Source organism: Triticum aestivum, chromosome 1D, assembly GCF_018294505.1.
Source record: "Triticum aestivum cultivar Chinese Spring chromosome 1D, IWGSC CS RefSeq v2.1, whole genome shotgun sequence".
In the NCBI taxonomy this organism is placed as follows: Eukaryota; Viridiplantae; Streptophyta; class Magnoliopsida; order Poales; family Poaceae; genus Triticum; species Triticum aestivum.
The window spans coordinates 216,001,079-216,019,313 of NC_057796.1; the positions used below are offsets into that span (position 1 = coordinate 216,001,079).

An 18,235-nucleotide genomic window follows, 5' to 3' on the forward strand; every position below is an offset into this window, starting at 1 on the left:
AGTAGGACTCCCCCCTTGGGCGCGCCATGAGAGGGCCGGCCCTCCCCCTCCTCCACTCCTTTATATACGGGGGAGGGGGCACCCCATAGACACACAAGTTGATTGTTTAGCCATGTGCGGTGCCCCCTCCATAGATTTCCACCTCGGTCATATCGTTGCAGTGCTTAGGCAAAGCCCTGCGCCGGTAGCTTCATCATCGTCGTCACCACGCCATCGTGATGACGAAACTCTCCTTCGACCTCAGCTGGATCTAGAGTTCGTGGGACGTCACCGAGCTGAACGTGTGCAGATCGCGGAGGTGTCGTACCTTCGGTGCTAGGATCGGTCGGATCGTGAAGACGTACGACTACATCAACCGCGTTGTCATGATGCTTCTGCTTTCGGTCTACGAGGGTACGTAGACAACACTCTCCCCTCTTGTTGCTATGCATCACCTAGATGGATCTTGCATGTGCGTAGGAATTTTTTTGAAATTACTGCGTTCCCCAACAGTGGCATCAACCCATCACAGGACTTGAAGTTAATATTTCAAGCAAATACCATGCATGGTCTCTACGAGGGTACGTAGACAACACTCTCCCCTCTTGTTGCTATGCATCACCTAGATGGATCTTGCATGTGCGTAGGAATTTTTTTGAAATTACTGCGTTCCCCAACATCTCCCATGGGAGGTCTTGGTGATCCTGTGATGGGGATCCTTCTACTTTATGTGGGCTTGGCAATCTTGAGAGATTCTTCTCCCTTAGGAGGGCTTGATCCTCTAGGAGGAGGTACAAGGAGCAAAGCTCTCTCAATTTGTTCAATATACTTTGCTAACCCTGGAAATGAGGGAGGGGTCGTCTATTATAGTACAAGTGGATTTGGGGGTGAGGGAGAGGAATACATGGCCTCTTTGGCCGAGCTGTGAGCAGGCAGGGCCGGATCATCCGAGTAGCTACCCGGATTATCTGGGCAATCGCCGGATATCCAGGTAGGTACCCGGATGGTTCGACTTCATGTGAAAGCTTCGGGTGTCCTACCCGGACGTCCGAGTTGGTGACCGGATGTCCGAGGGTTGCTCAGATCATCCGTAGGTGTCTGGATCGTTTGATCAGGGTCTGGATGTCCAGTTCGGCCGCTTGTACAAAGAGGCGGCTCGGCCTGGATGATCCGGGATGGTGTCTGGATCGTCTGGGCAAATGCATTCTTTCGCATCTTCTTCTCCTTCTCCTCGTTTGCTCTTGTTAATTCTTGGTCTTGTCCCATTGCTTCTTCATGGCCTTCTCCTTGGCACCTAAGGATGCACAAGGTCTCCGCTCGAGGTAGCCATGTCTCATGTGAGTTGAAGAGGAGCTCGATAAGGAAAGAAGTAGCCCCGGTTTCCATAGCCCTTGCGTGGGCTCTAGTAATTGGGCCACTTGGTGTTTAGGGGTGATGGTGGTGTGTCTACGGGGATGACCGTAGGGTGCTCTGCAGCAACTGGTCAGTGTGGTTGCAGCTTTCCCCCGATTGCAGCACCAGAGGCCACCATCTCCACCACCAACAACTGCTGGTTGCAGCACTGGTTATTGCTGGTCACTGTCGACACATGTAGCACGACATGCCTATCCCAGCAACCATGGCCACCGGTCGCAACATCCGTGGCTGCCTGCTCCTCCCTCATCGCCGCCGACCATCTTCGCATCGGCGCGCCCTTGCCGTATCACGACTCACCAGTGCGGAGAAACAATGGGTGGGTAAGGAGCGGGTGTGGCTTGCGTGCCCGAAGGGCAGCAAAGCACCCGTGCGCGAATGAGATAGGCATGGAGCTGCTCGGGAATGAAAGAATAAGGGGAGTGATGAACCGTCATGGTTGTGTGGATTAAGAAGGGAGCGGAGGTGGTGGTCGGGGAAGCTACACATTGTCCTTTAGATCGAGTTTGATCCAACGGCCAGCAAGCGTCGCAGGAGAATCATTTCCTTTTTCCAAAGGATATCATACCAGGGAGCCACCCTATCAATTAATAATAATAATTAATTAATGTCATCAGATCACACGCGCACGGAGACAGGTACAGCTCACAACAATTGTCATCGGCGCAGAAACAAAAACGGAAAAGAAAAGAAAATCTCAAACAATTGTCTCTCGTCTCGCGTCTCCCCCTCCCTTGCCCCGCCCATCTAATCGAATCCCGCACACTCGCGCAGGCCCCTCTCTCCTGCTCCGTTTCAAATTTCTTCTCCTCCTCCAAAAACCCTACCCGCCCCGAATCGCCGGCCGCAGATCCAGTACGCCGCGGAAATCGTCCACCGTCGAGGGTTACTCACGTCAGCGCGCCAGCGGCGGCACAGTCGGGGAGGAGGTAGGGTTCGGCGCCGGCATGGAGGCGCAGGCCACGGCGACGGTGAAGGAGGCGCTCGCGGCGCTGTACCACCACCCCGACGATACCATCCGCACCGCTGCCGACCGCTGGCTGCAGAAGTTTCAGCACACGCTGGACGCGTGGCAGGTGCGCGCGGGCTTCCTCCTCGGCTCGATTCGATTCATGTCCCCCAATCGTGTTCGTTTGCCTACAGAGATATTCAGGCGGTGAATTCGGTGTGGTGAGAGTGGGATGTGGGCGTGTTTGTATGGATTTGGCCCGGCTGGCGCAGAATTTCCGAGATATTGGAGTGGTTGAGCTGTGTGATTGCTCTAGAGTGGTGGTTGGAGGCCATGTATTGAGATTTGTTTTGTTCGAAGCGTGCTTTTCTTCTGCTTCTCCAGTGTCTGATCGTTTTATTGGATTTCAATTTGGGCCTGTGGGTGTGACAGCTAATGTAGAGCTGCTTTAGTATTCATTGTAGTGTCAAGACTAGAGTTTTGAAAACGTAAAGCAGATCAGGCTTGGTTTTAGCCAGTGGCCAGAATATGAACTGCTTTAGATGACGCAGGATTGAATTCTAGTTCTGTCCTGAACTTTGCTGCAAGTTGAATGTGTAAACCTTGAGAATGTGGGCAAGTTCAGTTTTTGCTGTTAGTTTAAGTTGCATTGTTAGCTGTGGGACTGGCTATCCAATCTTTTCTACTCACTGCCGTGGTATTTATCAGTTGAGGAAAATTCCATGAAAAGTTTGATGCGCTCTAAAATTCATTTTCATTGTACCATGTCACTATGTTTTTCTTATTGTATACACAGAGTGTCTTCCTAGCAAATGCAGGTTTATTTCAGATTTGGAGGCAGTTTTTAATTATGGTGCAAAGTATTTTATTTTACACTGGGCCATCTTGTTTATTTTGTGGTTGGTGGTTATCCCGAAGGCATCCAATCATTTCTGTTCTCATTATGCAGGTAGCTGACAGCTTACTTCATGACGAAAGCAGCAATTTAGAGACTCTCATGTTTTGTTCTCAGACTCTCAGAAGCAAGGTGAAACATGCATACATAGATGGATTATGCTATTTCTTACTATCTAGAAACTTGTTAATTAGTGTAACTCTCAATGATTTATCTTGAATATGCTTGCATTTTAGGTGCAAAGGGATTTTGAGGAGTTACCGTCAGAAGCTTTTCGACCATTGCAAGACTCTCTATATGTAAGCATCAGCTTTTCAAGTTTTTTAATATAAGAGTATAATTTGTGTAACTCTGGTTTGCACTACTATCAATTCTAAGTCCACTTTTCAACCCTCAACATACCACTTTGTTTAAGGATCAACCCTCAACTTCAAAACCGATTACTTCACACCTCCAACTTGCCAAACAGTTCTAAACTCAACCCTGCACTTGCCTCAATCTGGTTTTCGCTGAGTAGACTGGTTTTCACCAACTTGACTGCCTCGTCAACGTTTGCCACGTCACCTTGACTATACTTAAAAAAGTGACTGGTCCCACATGTTATAGTATACCCATTTACACATCTCCATCGTGACAGTTTCAAGCACCTTTTGTGCGTTCGAGCGCTCCCCTTGCTATCGTGCTCAAATTGCTCGCTCAGACCCTGTGCCCCCTCTACTTGCCCACGTTGTCTCTGCTGCCGGACTCACCGCTCCCCACCGCTTGTGTGCCTCCATGGACATGCCTAGCAGCTTGCTGTGTGCCGCCTCGCCGTTGCGAATGCAGGTGCCGTTCTCCTGGGAGAGCTCCCCTGACTTGCCCAAGAGCAGCAGGGACGCGCATACGGCGCGAGAGGAGATTATGCCACCACGGAAGCCGCGAGCTCACGCTGCGCCAATGCCCACGCGTGCTCCCTGCTCGATCCCCATGCCGGCGCCGGCGTGGACTCGGCCAGCTCGGCCTCCTGCGCAGCTCCGCCCTCAGCGCCTCCGCCTGGAGCAGCGACACGTAGGTTGAGGTGACGACGTCAGCCGGCTTGTGCTCCCGCAAGGGCGCCACAGTGCCCTACTGTAGCTGCCTCACCGCCTTCCCGGTGTCAATTAAGCTGCTTAGGGCAGCTGGCTTGTGTTGCGCACGTGTTTATCTCTAAAGAATCAATTCACCAGCCTATTTGCTTAGCTTAGCTAGCTTGTACCTGCTTGTTTCTATCGGCCAAATGCACCGGCCGATAAGGGAATTGCATCGTACATGACGTCAGAGAGTACTCAGCGTACAGGGCGACCACAACGAGCTGCTGCTCGTGTCGCTGAACCGATGTGAGCAAGACGACGACGTCCAGCGACCAACGCCCACATCCATGGGCATCAATGAGGCATGGGCACCGACGTTGCACTACATTCACATCCATGGGCAGCAGCCCAAGCAGCTGCTGTTGGCTTCCTTAGCACCTGGCTATGGCGCACCCCTGTGCCCGTCCTCTGCGCATAGGTCCTCGTCGCCGCAGGCACCACCGTGACCATCCTCATGCTCACTGTTTATCTCTGCTGCCGCCAGCGACGGCGCTGGCAATGCCCCCATGTGGCCCTGAGCCTCCCCTAGCCTACACCATGGAGGCGCCATCTCCCGCTCCACGAGCACGCGCAGGCGGAGGAACTCGTTGGCTGAGCACGCGCTCGTCGTGATGCTCGGCCTGGGCGCGCACCTTGCGTGCTTTGCGGCGAGCACGGTGTGGGTTTCCACGCGTGTCGACGACGAAGACCTGCACCGCTGCGTCAGCTGATCACCTGGATCGCTGCGGCCGGATGACGCAGCTAACCATTGTCGGCAGCTTCAGACCTTGCACGCCAACTGTTTGATAAAATGCTCACATAGTCACATGAGAGATAGATGGGACCATATCTATCCTCGCCACATCACACATTTAGCTGGCGTCTACGTGAGCTAAACCAGGTCAAACCAATGGTCAAAACCAGTGAAATGGAGTGAAGGGTGTGTTTTGAACGGTAGGGGTTGTGGAGTAACCGGTTTTTGAGTCGAGGGTTGAGTCTTAAGCAAAGTGGTAAGTTGAGGGTTGACAAGTGGTCTTCCCCTAACTAGTCAATGTGTACGTGCAATGCACGTTAATTTGGAAGTATATTAAATGCATGCGGATATTAAGTAGGATATTATTTGCGTGTTATTATGTGATTAGCACTATATTTGGCATACAATTATTGCACGCTAAACGTGTTGTGCGCTCGACATTGAAGCAGTCTAGGTCGTTGGATTAACATGATTTGATGGCCGAGATTAATTGGATCTGCCCCTTTGGGTCTTTTTATATTGGTATAGATTATAAGCTCCAGTCGATCTTGCTAAGGGCGTTGTCCCTTTTTTGTTTAACTGTTTTCCATCTGCAGGGATTGCTAAAGAAATTTAATAAAGGACCACCAAAAGTTAGAACACAGGTAGATGATTGAATTAAGCAAGCATATTTTATACTGACAAAATTCTAACGACAACAACACTTGTTCTACCATGTTCAGATTTGTATTGCAATTGCTGCTCTGGCTGTGCATGTACCTGTGGAGGACTGGGGAGGTGGTGGCATCGTGAACTGGCTAGGCGATGAAATGAAATCTCAACAAGAGTTCATTCCAAGTTTCCTTGAACTGCTTATTATCTTGCCACAGGTACATAACAAATTTAGCTTCATTTGGTTGCCTATCAGTCTTAGACTCTCGAATAATATTAGTCCTCATATCCTCTGTTTATATAGAGGAAAAGGGATAAAAGCTATTCGTAGCTGAAGTTTCACTTGTAATTTGTTAGGTCATTTTACAATATCATATTAACTTTCATGCATTCTTTTAAGCACTTAATAATCTGTTAATTTTGAGTCAAATAAGCTGAACATATGATTGTATGCCTTGCAAATTGAAGTTTCATGCCATCTCTTAAGCACTTAATAATCTGTTAGTCTTGAGTCAAATAAGCTGAACATATGATTGCATGCCATGTAAATTGGGCATTTTTGGCTTCTTTTCATAAGTTGGTGAAGCAACAAACTTTGTTCTTCTCTCTTTACCATTTGCAGAAGTTTTCTCTTAGTAGTCGGTGGTTGTCAATGGTCATGTTTCTATTTTCAATAAAAAAGTAGATTATCGATGAATCACACTCATAGATATCATAGATGATTTTCCTAGAGCTTCCAAATCTTGAACCAGATTTGTTTTAAATCATACAACGGTATATTTTAACCATATATGTTTTCCATGGCGTAGTGTCGAGTTCAGTAGAGTGATGTACATCATATGCTCAAAATCTTATGGTCCAGAACTATCACACTCAATGAATAAGTGTCCAGATTGTCCTAATATAATCAATGAAGGACTTGTTGTATATCACATTCAATGTATATTATACTTTTTCTTGGTTGAAATTGTAACCTATTTGTATGCTATCTTGACAGGAAACTTCTAGTTATAAAATAGCTGCTCGTCCTGAAAGGCGCAATCAGTTTGAGAACGACCTTTGTTCATCAGCTAATGTTGCTCTTAGTCTATTGACTGCTTGCTTGGGTTTTGACGAGCTAAAAGAACAGGTTAATTTCTTCCTCGTAAAGATAGCTTCATATGGCACAATCAAACTCATTACATGCTAAAGTAGCTAAAGAAACCTGCTTCATAGGTGTGATAAGTAAGTACACACGCGCACCTGCTCCAAGCAGAAGAAAAGGAAAGCCACTGAAAAAAAGTAATGCTTTAGGGGTAAAGCATTTGCTAAAATAACTCAACAAGTACAGAAGGCAATGAGAACCGATAGCGTTCAATTGAGCTATACCGAACACTTGAATAGTAAACCCAATATTTCCATTATCTGTTGTTTCATATCTTGCATGCATATGCAAAATCCTTCCATAACTGAGACCTCTGGGCTATTTCCCTTTCTTTTGGCCGTTATGAAGTACATTTGAAAGTACTATACTTGGGAGGTATTTTTTAGTTGCAGTTCTTTTCACTGGTTATGTTATGGCCCCTTGTACTAAGATAAGGGGTTCAATTAGAAGGTTGGTTTATAATGTGCTATCCACTTCCATGTACTAGCAAAAGTAATTTTGATGTTTGCACATATTCTCATTGTGTTACAAACTAGCTTAGATTGTTACACGGTACACGCCTTTCCCGATAGTCTGGGAGCAGTCTCACTTGTAACTGACTAACTTCAGAGTTCAGACGGATCTCTTTTCAGTCAGGCAGACATTTTATCCATATTAATGCTTCAAATATGCTTATCTGAACCCAGAGGCCAGAACTACATATATGAAATTCCTAGACATAGTCATGGAATGAGGGGAGTGGGAGTATTTTGGTAGTTAATACTGGTTCTTCCTTTCGCAGGTTTTGGAGGGTTTTGCTTCTTGGCTTCGTTTCTGTCATGGGTATGCTGCTTCTGCGATTTTGATATAGTAATACTTTATTCCTTGAGAATCTAACTGTTGTGGTACATCTAATATTTTGTATTCTTTCTATACTACTGCTGCCAAACAGTATCGGTCTAATGAATTTATGGAAGTTCTCTTTTATTTTTTCTCAGAATTACCGCAGCTACCCTTGCTTCACATCCTTTGGTCCATACGGCACTCTCTTCGTTGAACACAGATCAATTTCTGGAGGCAGCTGTAAATGGTATTGTTTGCTAGCGCACATAGTTCCTATCATATTTTAGTTAATCTCTTGCCAGTTCCTCATTTTTTCTTCATCTGTCACCTCAGTCAATCATTTCCTGCTATGCTCTTGCTACCACAGTGATGTACTACTGTTCACCTTATTCAGTTGCTACCAACATAGAAAAGTTGACACATTGAGTTTGGTTAATTTTTCGACCATCTGCTCTAGGCATGTTTTTTCTATGCATGACAAACTACAATTGTATCGGGTAATTCTTGCTTTTTGTGATGTTAAATTTATGGATAATCAAGTTCAAAGGAAGAATGCAAATCAATTATGGATCTTTGCTCAAGGTCACTAAAAATCTGGGAGTTTCCAGGGAACACATATGGAATTGGGATGTGGTTTTGTACAAATTTTGGGCTTCATATTACAACAAGTTCCAGTCAAAGCCAAGCACATGTTTCTGGTTACAAGCAAAATCAATTAACACTTAACTAGGTTTCAACATGTTTCTTCATACAAACAGATTTCTGGTGCAGGTCTCCAGAGCTGGATGAGAAGATTCATGCTTGTGTAGGTTTCGACAAGTTTCACTAAAAACTAATTTCTGGTGCTAGTCTCTAGAGGTCAATGAAACTTTGGCGAGTCTTATTGCTAGTTTCAGATAGGTGCTCTTTTGCAATACAACTATGGGTCTGGATGTCAGTGATCTTTGCTGCAGTGCGGTGCTGACAGAGATGAGGATGGACAAGCATGAATCTTCTCATCCAAACCAGCCCCCGCCCCCCCCCCCCCCCTCCCCCTCCCCCGAATGCGACGCTTTCTTACATTTCCCAATTGTTGCCAAGATCTTGATTCACATGCTGCTCTGCTGCTGCTTCACTGAAGACAGTACTATCTATCGACATTGCTAGGGTCAACTAATTTATGGTCCTGATGGGTCCACCTATCTCCGGTGCTTGATGATGCATGAGTTTCATTGGACCAGCTCGAAGATATGTTTATGAAATGTGATTTTTTTCTTGATTTGTATAAGGAGATATTTCTTCACACCGTTGTCCTTGTAAATTTGTAAGCTCAAAATTGTTCCAAAAAGCTTCTCAAGCTTGTCGCGTAAGCTGGCCTTCTGATCTTATAAGCAAAGAAGTCCCCAAACCTAGCTTATTGGATAAGCTATGCTTGACCAAGCCCACCATAGTTATTGTGAATGGCTGCATTCAGTTAAACCTAAGATAGACCCTATGTTCTCAGGATTTTGTTAGCAGCTTGCTAATAATACGCTCGTCTCTAACTTGCCAGTTACCTCTGAGTTGATACATTTTACTGTATCTCGAGATTCTTGTGGCATTACTGAACAGTTTCCGCTGATCCAAATTCTCATCCCTCATGTTATGGGCCTCAAAGAGCAGCTGAAAGACTCATCTAAGGTATGTAACATCTTAACCATACTCTGCATTAATGATCTATCAATGTGTTTGTTTTGTGCCCAGATCCACCATACCAAATATTTGGTCATGCCAAATTTTTTGCTCTGGCTTGGGTGGTCACAATTTTTTTGCATGCTCATGCTTCTGTATCTGCTCCCAATTTATTTTCTTGCCAAGATTAGCCAAAGCATTCACCAATTTCTTAGCTACCATTTTATTTTGTGTGATTGAGTTGGGTTCAAACCAAGCACATTGGATTCCTCCATCTGCAGATTTCTCCTTGATTGTTATTTATTAGTGTAGTGTTGGATACTTAGATTTACATAAGCACTTGTACTGTTACATGGTAAAATGTGTATCCACATGTGTTTTTCATCATTGTCATTGATAACTCTTTTTCTATTACCAGGATGAAGAAGATGTAAAAGCTATTGCTCGTTTATTTGCAGACATGGGTGATTCCTATGTTGACTTGATTGCAACAGGTAACACTTCATCGATGATGACGATGATCAAAATATGGATATGTTTTTTCATGCTGTACATGAACCAAATCATCCTGACCATTTAAGAATTACACTTACAATTATGTTTTGCAGGTTCAGGCGATGCCATGCAAATAGTAAATGCACTACTGGAAGTTACTTCCCATTCAGAATTTGACATATCCTCCATGACGTTTAATTTCTGGCACCATCTTAAGCGTAATCTAACTGGGAGGTATTTTTTTGAAACATTACTGGTTTTACTTGAGAAACAACCAATTCAGTGCTTACAAATTGTAGGGATTCGTATACATCGTGTGGATCTGAGGTGCCGATTGAAGCTGAAAGAAATAGAAGAATGCAACTATTCCGTCCTCCGTTTGAAGTTCTTGTGTCTCTGGTATGTTTGAAGAGGGGGGGGGGGTCCTTTTAGTATAATGCTCATATTCTTGTGATGCGCCATGCAATAAAAACATGGAGTGCGACTAATCATTCATTACATATATTGTTTGTTGGGATTTCCTGTTCATCTCATGCTGTTTCGATACTGAATCAGGTTAGTTCCCGAGTTGAATACCCTGAGGACTTTCACACTTTCTCGGAGGAAGACCGGAGGGATTTCAGATATGCTAGATATGGTATGCTTCCTGATTTGTTTTAACTTAGTTAATCTTGCAGTTCATATTGTCTATGTCATGCAACTGCCAAATAATTACAGAACCATTCATTTTTCAGCGGTTAGTGACGTGCTACTTGATGCAACTGATGTCCTTGGAGGTGACTCGACGCTAAAAATACTTTTCATGAAGTTAATTCAGGCGAGTCTGTTTGCACGCTCAACAATTCTCTTCCCTAGCCACCACTGCTCAGTGCTAGTATCTATACTTGTCAAATTGGACTATTTGTTTCATAGTTCTTATTGATGGTCTAGCCTGTGAGTTTCTACTTATCCATCTGTTTCTTTTTGTTGGAATTAAATTATTTTTATGGAATATACTATAGCAAGTTCAGTGAAGTGTAATTTGTTGAGCTCTACTCCTGTCTGGCCTTTTCACAATCACTACTTTTGTTGCTCATGCTAGTAATACAATTTAAATTCTTATTTGAGGCACTACAATTTATGCAAACTGTACCAAATAACTTAATTTGAGTTGTTTATCTGCCTCTTGTTTGTGCTTATGTTGTGTTACTTAGTATGATATACCATCGTAAGTTTTTGTCTATTCATTTTTATAAGATTAGTTTCTCTTCTCGTGTACGATGGTATATCTTTGGCTGATGATTAGTCTTGTAGCTTCCCAGTCCCACCAAGAAATTTGTTTGGTTTTCTGTAACCAAAGCGGTATGCTTTTGGATTTCAGGCATGTGGAAGCGGTGCCGAACAGAACCAGAATTGGCAACCATTAGAGGCTGCCCTTTTCTGTATACAAGCCATTGCTAAATCGGTTTCGATTGAAGAGAAGGAAATATTACCGCAGGTATGAATGGCATCTTGTTATCTTGGGTGTCAAATTGTCAACTGATCGGTTGTAAGATCTTTTTGCTGGATGGTTACTTTTTTCTGCGCCTTTCCATTACAATCATTGTTAATGAGGTCTGGTTAACATAATGTGGTCATGCTGTTCTTTGAAGGTTATGCCATTGCTTCCAAGGTTTCCTCACCAAGAACAGTTGCTACAGACAGGTTTGTTTTGTGTAATCGGCATTTCAGAAGTCCTCGTTCTTAGCTCAGCGTTTGTTTTATCTTATACTGTGACTAGTATTTGGGAATCACATTGTAGACAGTAGCTATTTACTGCCTGTGATGTCTGGTTCAGATGCTAGGTTTATAATAAGTTAGGGCTGTTTAGGCACAGTTGTTGGGTAGAAACTTTGTGAGATTTAGTTTTCCTAGCTTGATTATGTTGACGACAGGAGTTCAAATACGCTTGAATCTTGCAGTTTGTTCAACCATTGGAGCATTTTCAAAATGGATTGATGCTGCCCCAGCTGAACTGCCCATCCTACCACCTTTGGTTGATATTCTCAACAAGGGCATGAGTACATCAGAGGATACAGCTGCAGCTGCTTCTGTGGCATTTAAGTATATATGTGAAGGTACTACCTCATTATCCACTTCTTTTTAATGGACCTATCTGACTGGAATGAATTGATTATTGTTTCCTTCCCATTTCTTCCTATTAGTTGTGCTACACCGTAGGAAAAACATGGGAACTCATGAGGCATACATATTTTTTCAAGAGATTAGACTAAATGAAAAGTTCGCTTTGAAATCAAGTGCAAAGATTTTTCTAGTCCTAAAGATTGAAGTTCCACAAAATATCTTTCTTCTAAGAAGCAAGAATGAATTCATATATATTACATGTCCCTCCTTTTTAGAAAAGGCCAAAGGTTCCCTTTATATATACTAATAAAGCGGGAGAGAAAACTGTAAAAAGCTTAGAGCATCTCCAGCCGTTCAGCCCCCCAGGGCGCCGAAAAAGAGCGGCCCGGGGGCGAACCGGCGCTAGATTGGCCCCTGGGGGCGACCTACCTCCCAGCCACGCCCCCAGGCGCCACCCCCCAGCCGCGGCAAATTCAAACGTAGTCATTCCCGCTCACAAAATAGACACCGCAAATCCAGCGATCAAGCGGCCACAAGTTCGGCGATCGAATGAAAAGTTCGGCGTACAAAAAGCAGAAAGGACGCGCGTGCTCATCAAACGGCGAGGTCGGCCTCCGGCGTCGGCGGAGTCGGCGTGCGCGGGCTTGGCGGGGTCTCCGTGCTGGGCGGCGTCGGCGTGGCTTCTGCGCAGCAACTGCGCGGACGAACAAACAGTTGGCGGGCGCACACGGCGAAGAGAGGCGGGAGACCGGCGTGCCATACCTGATCCTCAACGCTGGCGCCGCTCTCCGGGCGAGCCGCGACCTCCTCGACGATCCCATGCCATTTGTTACACGCCCCCTGGATACGCCCCCAATGGTTCGCCATCGCCTTCGCCCCGTGCTGCATGTAGACGCCTTTAAAGTAGGGGTCGACGAGCTTGCGTTCGTCGAACTCGGCCTTGATGCGCTCCCAGTACGTCTCGATGCTCTGGTTCGTGCCGGTGGTCGGGTCGAGGCAGACGACTTTCCATGCTTCGGCGAGGCATTCCTCCTCCTTGGACGCCCACTTGATGCGCGGCTCGCCGGACCTTGCCGCCCGCTTCTTCTTCTTGCGCCTCCTCGCCGGAACAGTCGCCGGCTCCTCCTCCTCCTCCTCCTCTTCGTCCTCCTCCTCCTGCTCCTCCTTGCCGTAGACGTAGCCGAGCTCGCCGTCCATGCCGCCGCTGAGATCCACCGTGTCGTTCGGGGTGACGAACCCAGGAGACGCGGCGGCCGCGGTCGAGCCTGTCGCGATGATGTCGTCCATGTCGGCCTTGGTCTCGTCGGTGTCGCCGAGGTGCGAGAAGGGCAGTGCGCCACGGCGGAAAGGGGACGTCGGGGAGGACGTGTAGGCGGGCGGCGAGTAGTTGTATGGAGGGTACTGCACGCCGGCGAAGGCGGGCGAGGGCGTGCGCTGGGCCGGGTGTCCATGGGGGAAGGTGACGTTGGGGTTGAACCCACCGTGCGCGTCCCCGTCGGCGTAGCCCGGCGAGGGCGTGCATCCCCATGGCTGCGGCGACGGAGAGCCGACGCCTTGCTGACCCCAGGGCGCGTACTGGGCGTGGCTACCGGGTGGATTCATAATCCCCGCGCGAGTCGCCTCGGCCTCGGCTTGGTCCGCCGAAGCCGCAGCCGCACGCGCCGTGTTGTAACGGGCCTTCTTGGCGATCGCCCTGTTCCGCCGGTCGGCGGTGACAGCCTCCCGTCGCTGAACTTCCGCCCTCCACTCGGCGTTTGTCATGCCCGGTGGCTTGGACGGCGGCGCCCTTGGCTTCCTCTGCTTCGGCTGGGCGACGGAGGCGGTTGCCGCGGCGCGGGGGACGACGTACTTCTTCGGTGGCATGGCGGCCGGCTGGGAGGCGAGCGGGAGGGAGATTGGCGGGAGGAATGGAGAGAATGGGAGGGAAGTGGGGGAAAAGCGGGAAGAAACGGCGGGAAGAGGGGCTCGACTCGCCGACAGGGCAGACCCACGCGCCCTTTTCGCTTGTGCCGGCGCCCCAGGCGCTCCCCAGGGCGCCGGGTTCGGCCTGGGTCTGCCGGCACCAGTTTCGGCCCGAGCCGGCGAAAAACGGGCTTCTGGGGGCGCGACTGGGCCGTTTTTTTGGCGCCGGCGCGGCAAAAACGCCTGGGGAGGGCCTGTTGGGGGCGCGGCTGGAGATGCTCTTATGGTTGAGACTGTGGCAAACGGCAAAGTGAAAAATCATCAGGTGCTAACGGGTCATGATGTGTGCAATTTTTGTAGCTCCATGCAAGGTTTCCCCCCCTTTTTTTGATCAAATGCCTTTATTCCTAGGTCTTGCCAGGAAAGAACCATAAGCATAGTCTCTTTTTAAAATATTTTTGTTGTTCTGTTCTTTTCCATATCTTAGAATGACAACAGGGTAAATAGCTTTCCTCAGGCTTAAGCATAGTCTCTTTTTGCTAAAAATATTTTTGTTGTTCCGTTCTTTTCCAAATCTTAGAATGACAACAGGGTAAATAGCTTTCCTCTGGCTTGCTCAACAGGGGTGCTGCCGAGACCAGAAAGTACAGGCAATTTTGGCTAAGCAATAATTGTACTGTCTAGCATACAAATTGGTTGTACATACGTTTGTCCGGCTCCTGCCACACAAAGATCTTGGCTGTTAATTTCAGATGTACTGTCTAGCATACAAATTGGTTGTACATACGTTTGTCCAGCTCCTGCTACACAGAGATCTTGGCTGTTCATTTCAGATCGGATGCAATAGAGTGCAGACGGCGTGACTGAGAAGGCTGGCAGGGTGCTCCGTTTTGTTTTATTGCCCTTGTATATATAATATATATACGAAGTTGTGATATATATTACGACATCGAATAGTTTACGAAGTATCTGTTTATATTTCCATGCTTGTTTGAATTTTACGGTAGATTTCTGTTGTTGGCATAAGGAGTTGACAGCTTAGTTATTTTATTTCCTTTTTTTGGTGATAAGACTGTAGGGGAAAGTTCTCGGGTTCATTGGATGGCCTTTTCCAGATCTATCATGTTGCAATAAGTGGAGTTGGTGGTTACAAAGTTTCTTCAGAGGACTCATTGCATTTGGTTGAAGCCTTAAGGTTCCTTAATTCCCCTTAGCTATTATTACTATTTTGGTTGCATTCAACATGTCACCTTACTTGTTCATTCACAACTCAAATCAGTGTGGTTATCACGACGCTTCCGCAAGACCATGCTAGAAGAGCCCTGGAGTTAATCTGCATGCCAATAATTAATAGCTTGCAGGTGAGCAGCAATCTTTGATAGTTAACTGTTGATATGATCCTTGCTAATTTTTTATTTGAAAAACTAGGAAATAATCCAGCAAGGTGAAAGTGCTCTTCAACAAGTTCCTGCTCGGCATTTAACCGTTCACATAGACCGGTTGTCGACCATTTTTAGGTGGTGACCTCCCATTTATCTTTTTGCTCATCCAAGTTTTGGTTTTGTATTAAATCCTCCAAACTGTTGCAGCAATGTGAAACTTCCAGAAGTGGTTGCTGAAGCTGTCAATAGATACTGGCCCACACTGAAGATTATCTTTGATCAGTGAGTATGGGCACCAGACAAAATTCTGGGAGAAGTTTCTACTTGTACATATATATGGCAGATCTCATCCATCCCTACTTCGCTAATAAACTCTTTTGCGCAGTCGGGCATGGGATACACGGACCATGGAGTCTCTATGCCGATCTTGCAAATTTGCTGTAAGTTAATTAATTTTATTTATTTATGTTGCTTGTTGTTTGAATGCAATTTACATTCAGATCGAATACAAGTCCCGTCAGAAGGGCATAATCGGAACAATTATCTTTTTCCACATACTGTCTCGACTCTTGAGAGTTCTGATTCTTCCTTGGTGGGATTACTGTAACACTTCCAGGTTTAAGAAATGATAAATATGATATTGCAAATCATGCCTTTCTCTTCAGATTTGCGGTTTTCACTTTTACGGAGAGCAATTTTAGTATTTTTCTAGCTGAATCATGATATCACTTTAACACAACATGCATGTGGATTCTTTGCCAAACTTTCATGCTTACTATATTTATTATCTTTTCTGTGCTGTAGGTAAGGACATGTGGGAGGTCCATGGGAATCACCATTGGTGCAATGCTTCTAGAAATCCAAACACTATATCAGCAACACAATCAGTCTTGCTTCCTTTACTTATCCAGTGAAGTTATTAAGGTTCTTGCTATTTCAGAAGTCTAGTGATGTATTTTTTAGCTGTATTTTGATTGTTCTGACAACATTTTTTGTGTAGATATTTGGGTCTGATCCATCTTGTGCAAGCTATCTTACATGTCTGATACAGACACTCTTTAATCATACAATACAATTGCTCAGAACTATTCAGGTAACCATTCCTGCTTTCGCCCCTTGTGTTGCTGATCCGCTCATGGTAACATATTAATAAAGCAATCGATAACTAATTCAGTGGATTTCATTTCCTACATTGCAGGATTTTACAGCTAGACCCGACATAGCTGATGATTGCTTTCTGCTTGCGTCAAGATGTATTCGTTACTGTCCTGATCTATTTGTACCTACAGAGATTTTTCCAAGATTGGTTGATTGTGCAATGGCTGGTGTAACTATACAACATAGGTAGTGCCTCCAAGAACTTCCACAATCTATATTGTGTTTCTTATCCTTCTGTTAAAATATATAAGGCATATTTGATTTTATACAGCCTCAATGCAAGATTTTGACTACGACTTTAATCACAATATGCTATAATAAATAGATAAAATGTAATATGAAATCATTGAAAAATTCAGAGAGTATACTTTTGTAGTCAATCCATATTGTTTTCCACAAACTATTGGCTAAAGTTATAAAAGGCTGACTGCACGCATCCTAAGACGCCCTATATTTCTGAAAACAGGGGAGAATAAAGATAGACACTAGAATCGAGTCAGAATTGTTATATGAGCTGCATATGCTTGTTATCCTTGTTTAATGATGCAATCTGATATCGTGGTGGCTAATTGATACCTTATTTTTTGTGATATGTTATAGGGAGGCCTGCAAATCCATACTGTGTTTCTTATCTGACACCTTTGATCTTGCAAAATCACCTGAGGGGGAAAAGTACCGGGATCTAATAAACACAATTGTACTCCAGCGAGGTGCAACACTTGCAAGAATAATGATTGCTTCCTTAACAGGGGCGCTACCGTCTGGTCGCTTGGAGGAGGTATGTAGATTGGTAGCAAGAGTGTTGCTGTTTATATACAATCCTGCCTGTGAGCTTTAAGCAAAGATATGCCCTAAAGACTGTGTTATGCTTACTCTTGACAGTAATGATTGAAGAATGAACTTTATATCCCTTCTGTATGAAAACTTTGCAGGTCTCATATGTTCTGCTGTCCCTTAGCAGAGCTTTTGGTGGGAATATGTTGAATTGGACAAGGGATTGCATTGCTCTTATACCCCCACAAGCCCTAACAGATTCAGAACGCTCAAGATTCTTGACAATTATATCCGATGCATCATCGGGATCTAGTCTTGGTTCCTTGACGGATAGATTCGCTGAAATATCAGAGGTTTGCAGACGAAACAAAGCGGTGCAGGATATAGTTCAAGCTGCTTTGCAGCCTCATGACTTGGCCTTCATGGTTGCTCCGCAGCATTCATGATGACCAGATGTTTTCTTTATAAGACCAGTTGAAAGCCCGTGATGGAGTCGGTGTGCGCCATCTGAATATTTTCCCCTTCATAAGGTTTGAGTTGCGGCATCGATCATACTGTTCAGATTTCTTTAGAGGATAGATAGGTCAGCCAGTAGTCATTGTCATTCATTTTGTGTTTGTCTCTGTACATGCATCGTGCATTTATGTATGTGGGAGGAAAATTGTGTTGTATTATTATCTGGAAGAGATCAGTGGTATACGTACTCAACTAGGAGATCACACCGATTGTGATCTGCCCTGGTCCTGAATTTTGTAATGGCTGGCCAGCTTAACTTTGTGAATTGAGGTGGCCGCGAATTCTTTTTATGTAAACATCTGCCAAATGTTAAGTATGTCCTTGATGTCACATTCAAGGTGTCTTATGCTTTCTGTGTGAGCCTGGAGTATGAGTCACTTCGATGTAGGTAACTACTGATGTATGATTGCCTCTCTTTGGTTCCTAGGCAGAATATTAGCTGCCTCTCTTTGGTTCCTAGGCACAATGTTAGCTGCCTCTCTTTGGTTCCTAGGCACAATGTTAGCTAATCGAGGTTTCTGGTTCTGCACGATCTTCTGAGAAAATCACTCACCGGCTCT

General features: G+C 45.5%; 1 protein-coding gene across 1 annotated transcript; it reads left to right on the plus strand.

The window, feature by feature from the left end:
- Positions 1-2,099: 2,099 nt before the first annotated feature.
- LOC123181079 (transportin MOS14) lies at positions 2,100-18,021 on the plus strand. Its single transcript, XM_044593299.1, has 27 exons — positions 2,100-2,468; positions 3,291-3,368; positions 3,473-3,535; positions 5,675-5,722; positions 5,801-5,947; positions 6,727-6,858; positions 7,655-7,695; positions 7,851-7,942; positions 9,227-9,354; positions 9,764-9,839; positions 9,954-10,074; positions 10,140-10,239; positions 10,396-10,477; positions 10,575-10,657; positions 11,201-11,317; positions 11,472-11,523; positions 11,781-11,936; positions 14,917-15,040; positions 15,125-15,206; positions 15,274-15,362; positions 15,435-15,509; positions 15,613-15,667; positions 16,032-16,151; positions 16,228-16,320; positions 16,426-16,571; positions 16,986-17,163; positions 17,318-18,021. Exons 1-27 carry the CDS (start codon positions 2,340-2,342, stop codon positions 17,603-17,605), a joined length of 2,895 nt encoding a protein of 964 aa, XP_044449234.1. The 5' UTR covers positions 2,100-2,339; the 3' UTR covers positions 17,606-18,021.
- Positions 18,022-18,235: the final 214 nt, after the last annotated feature.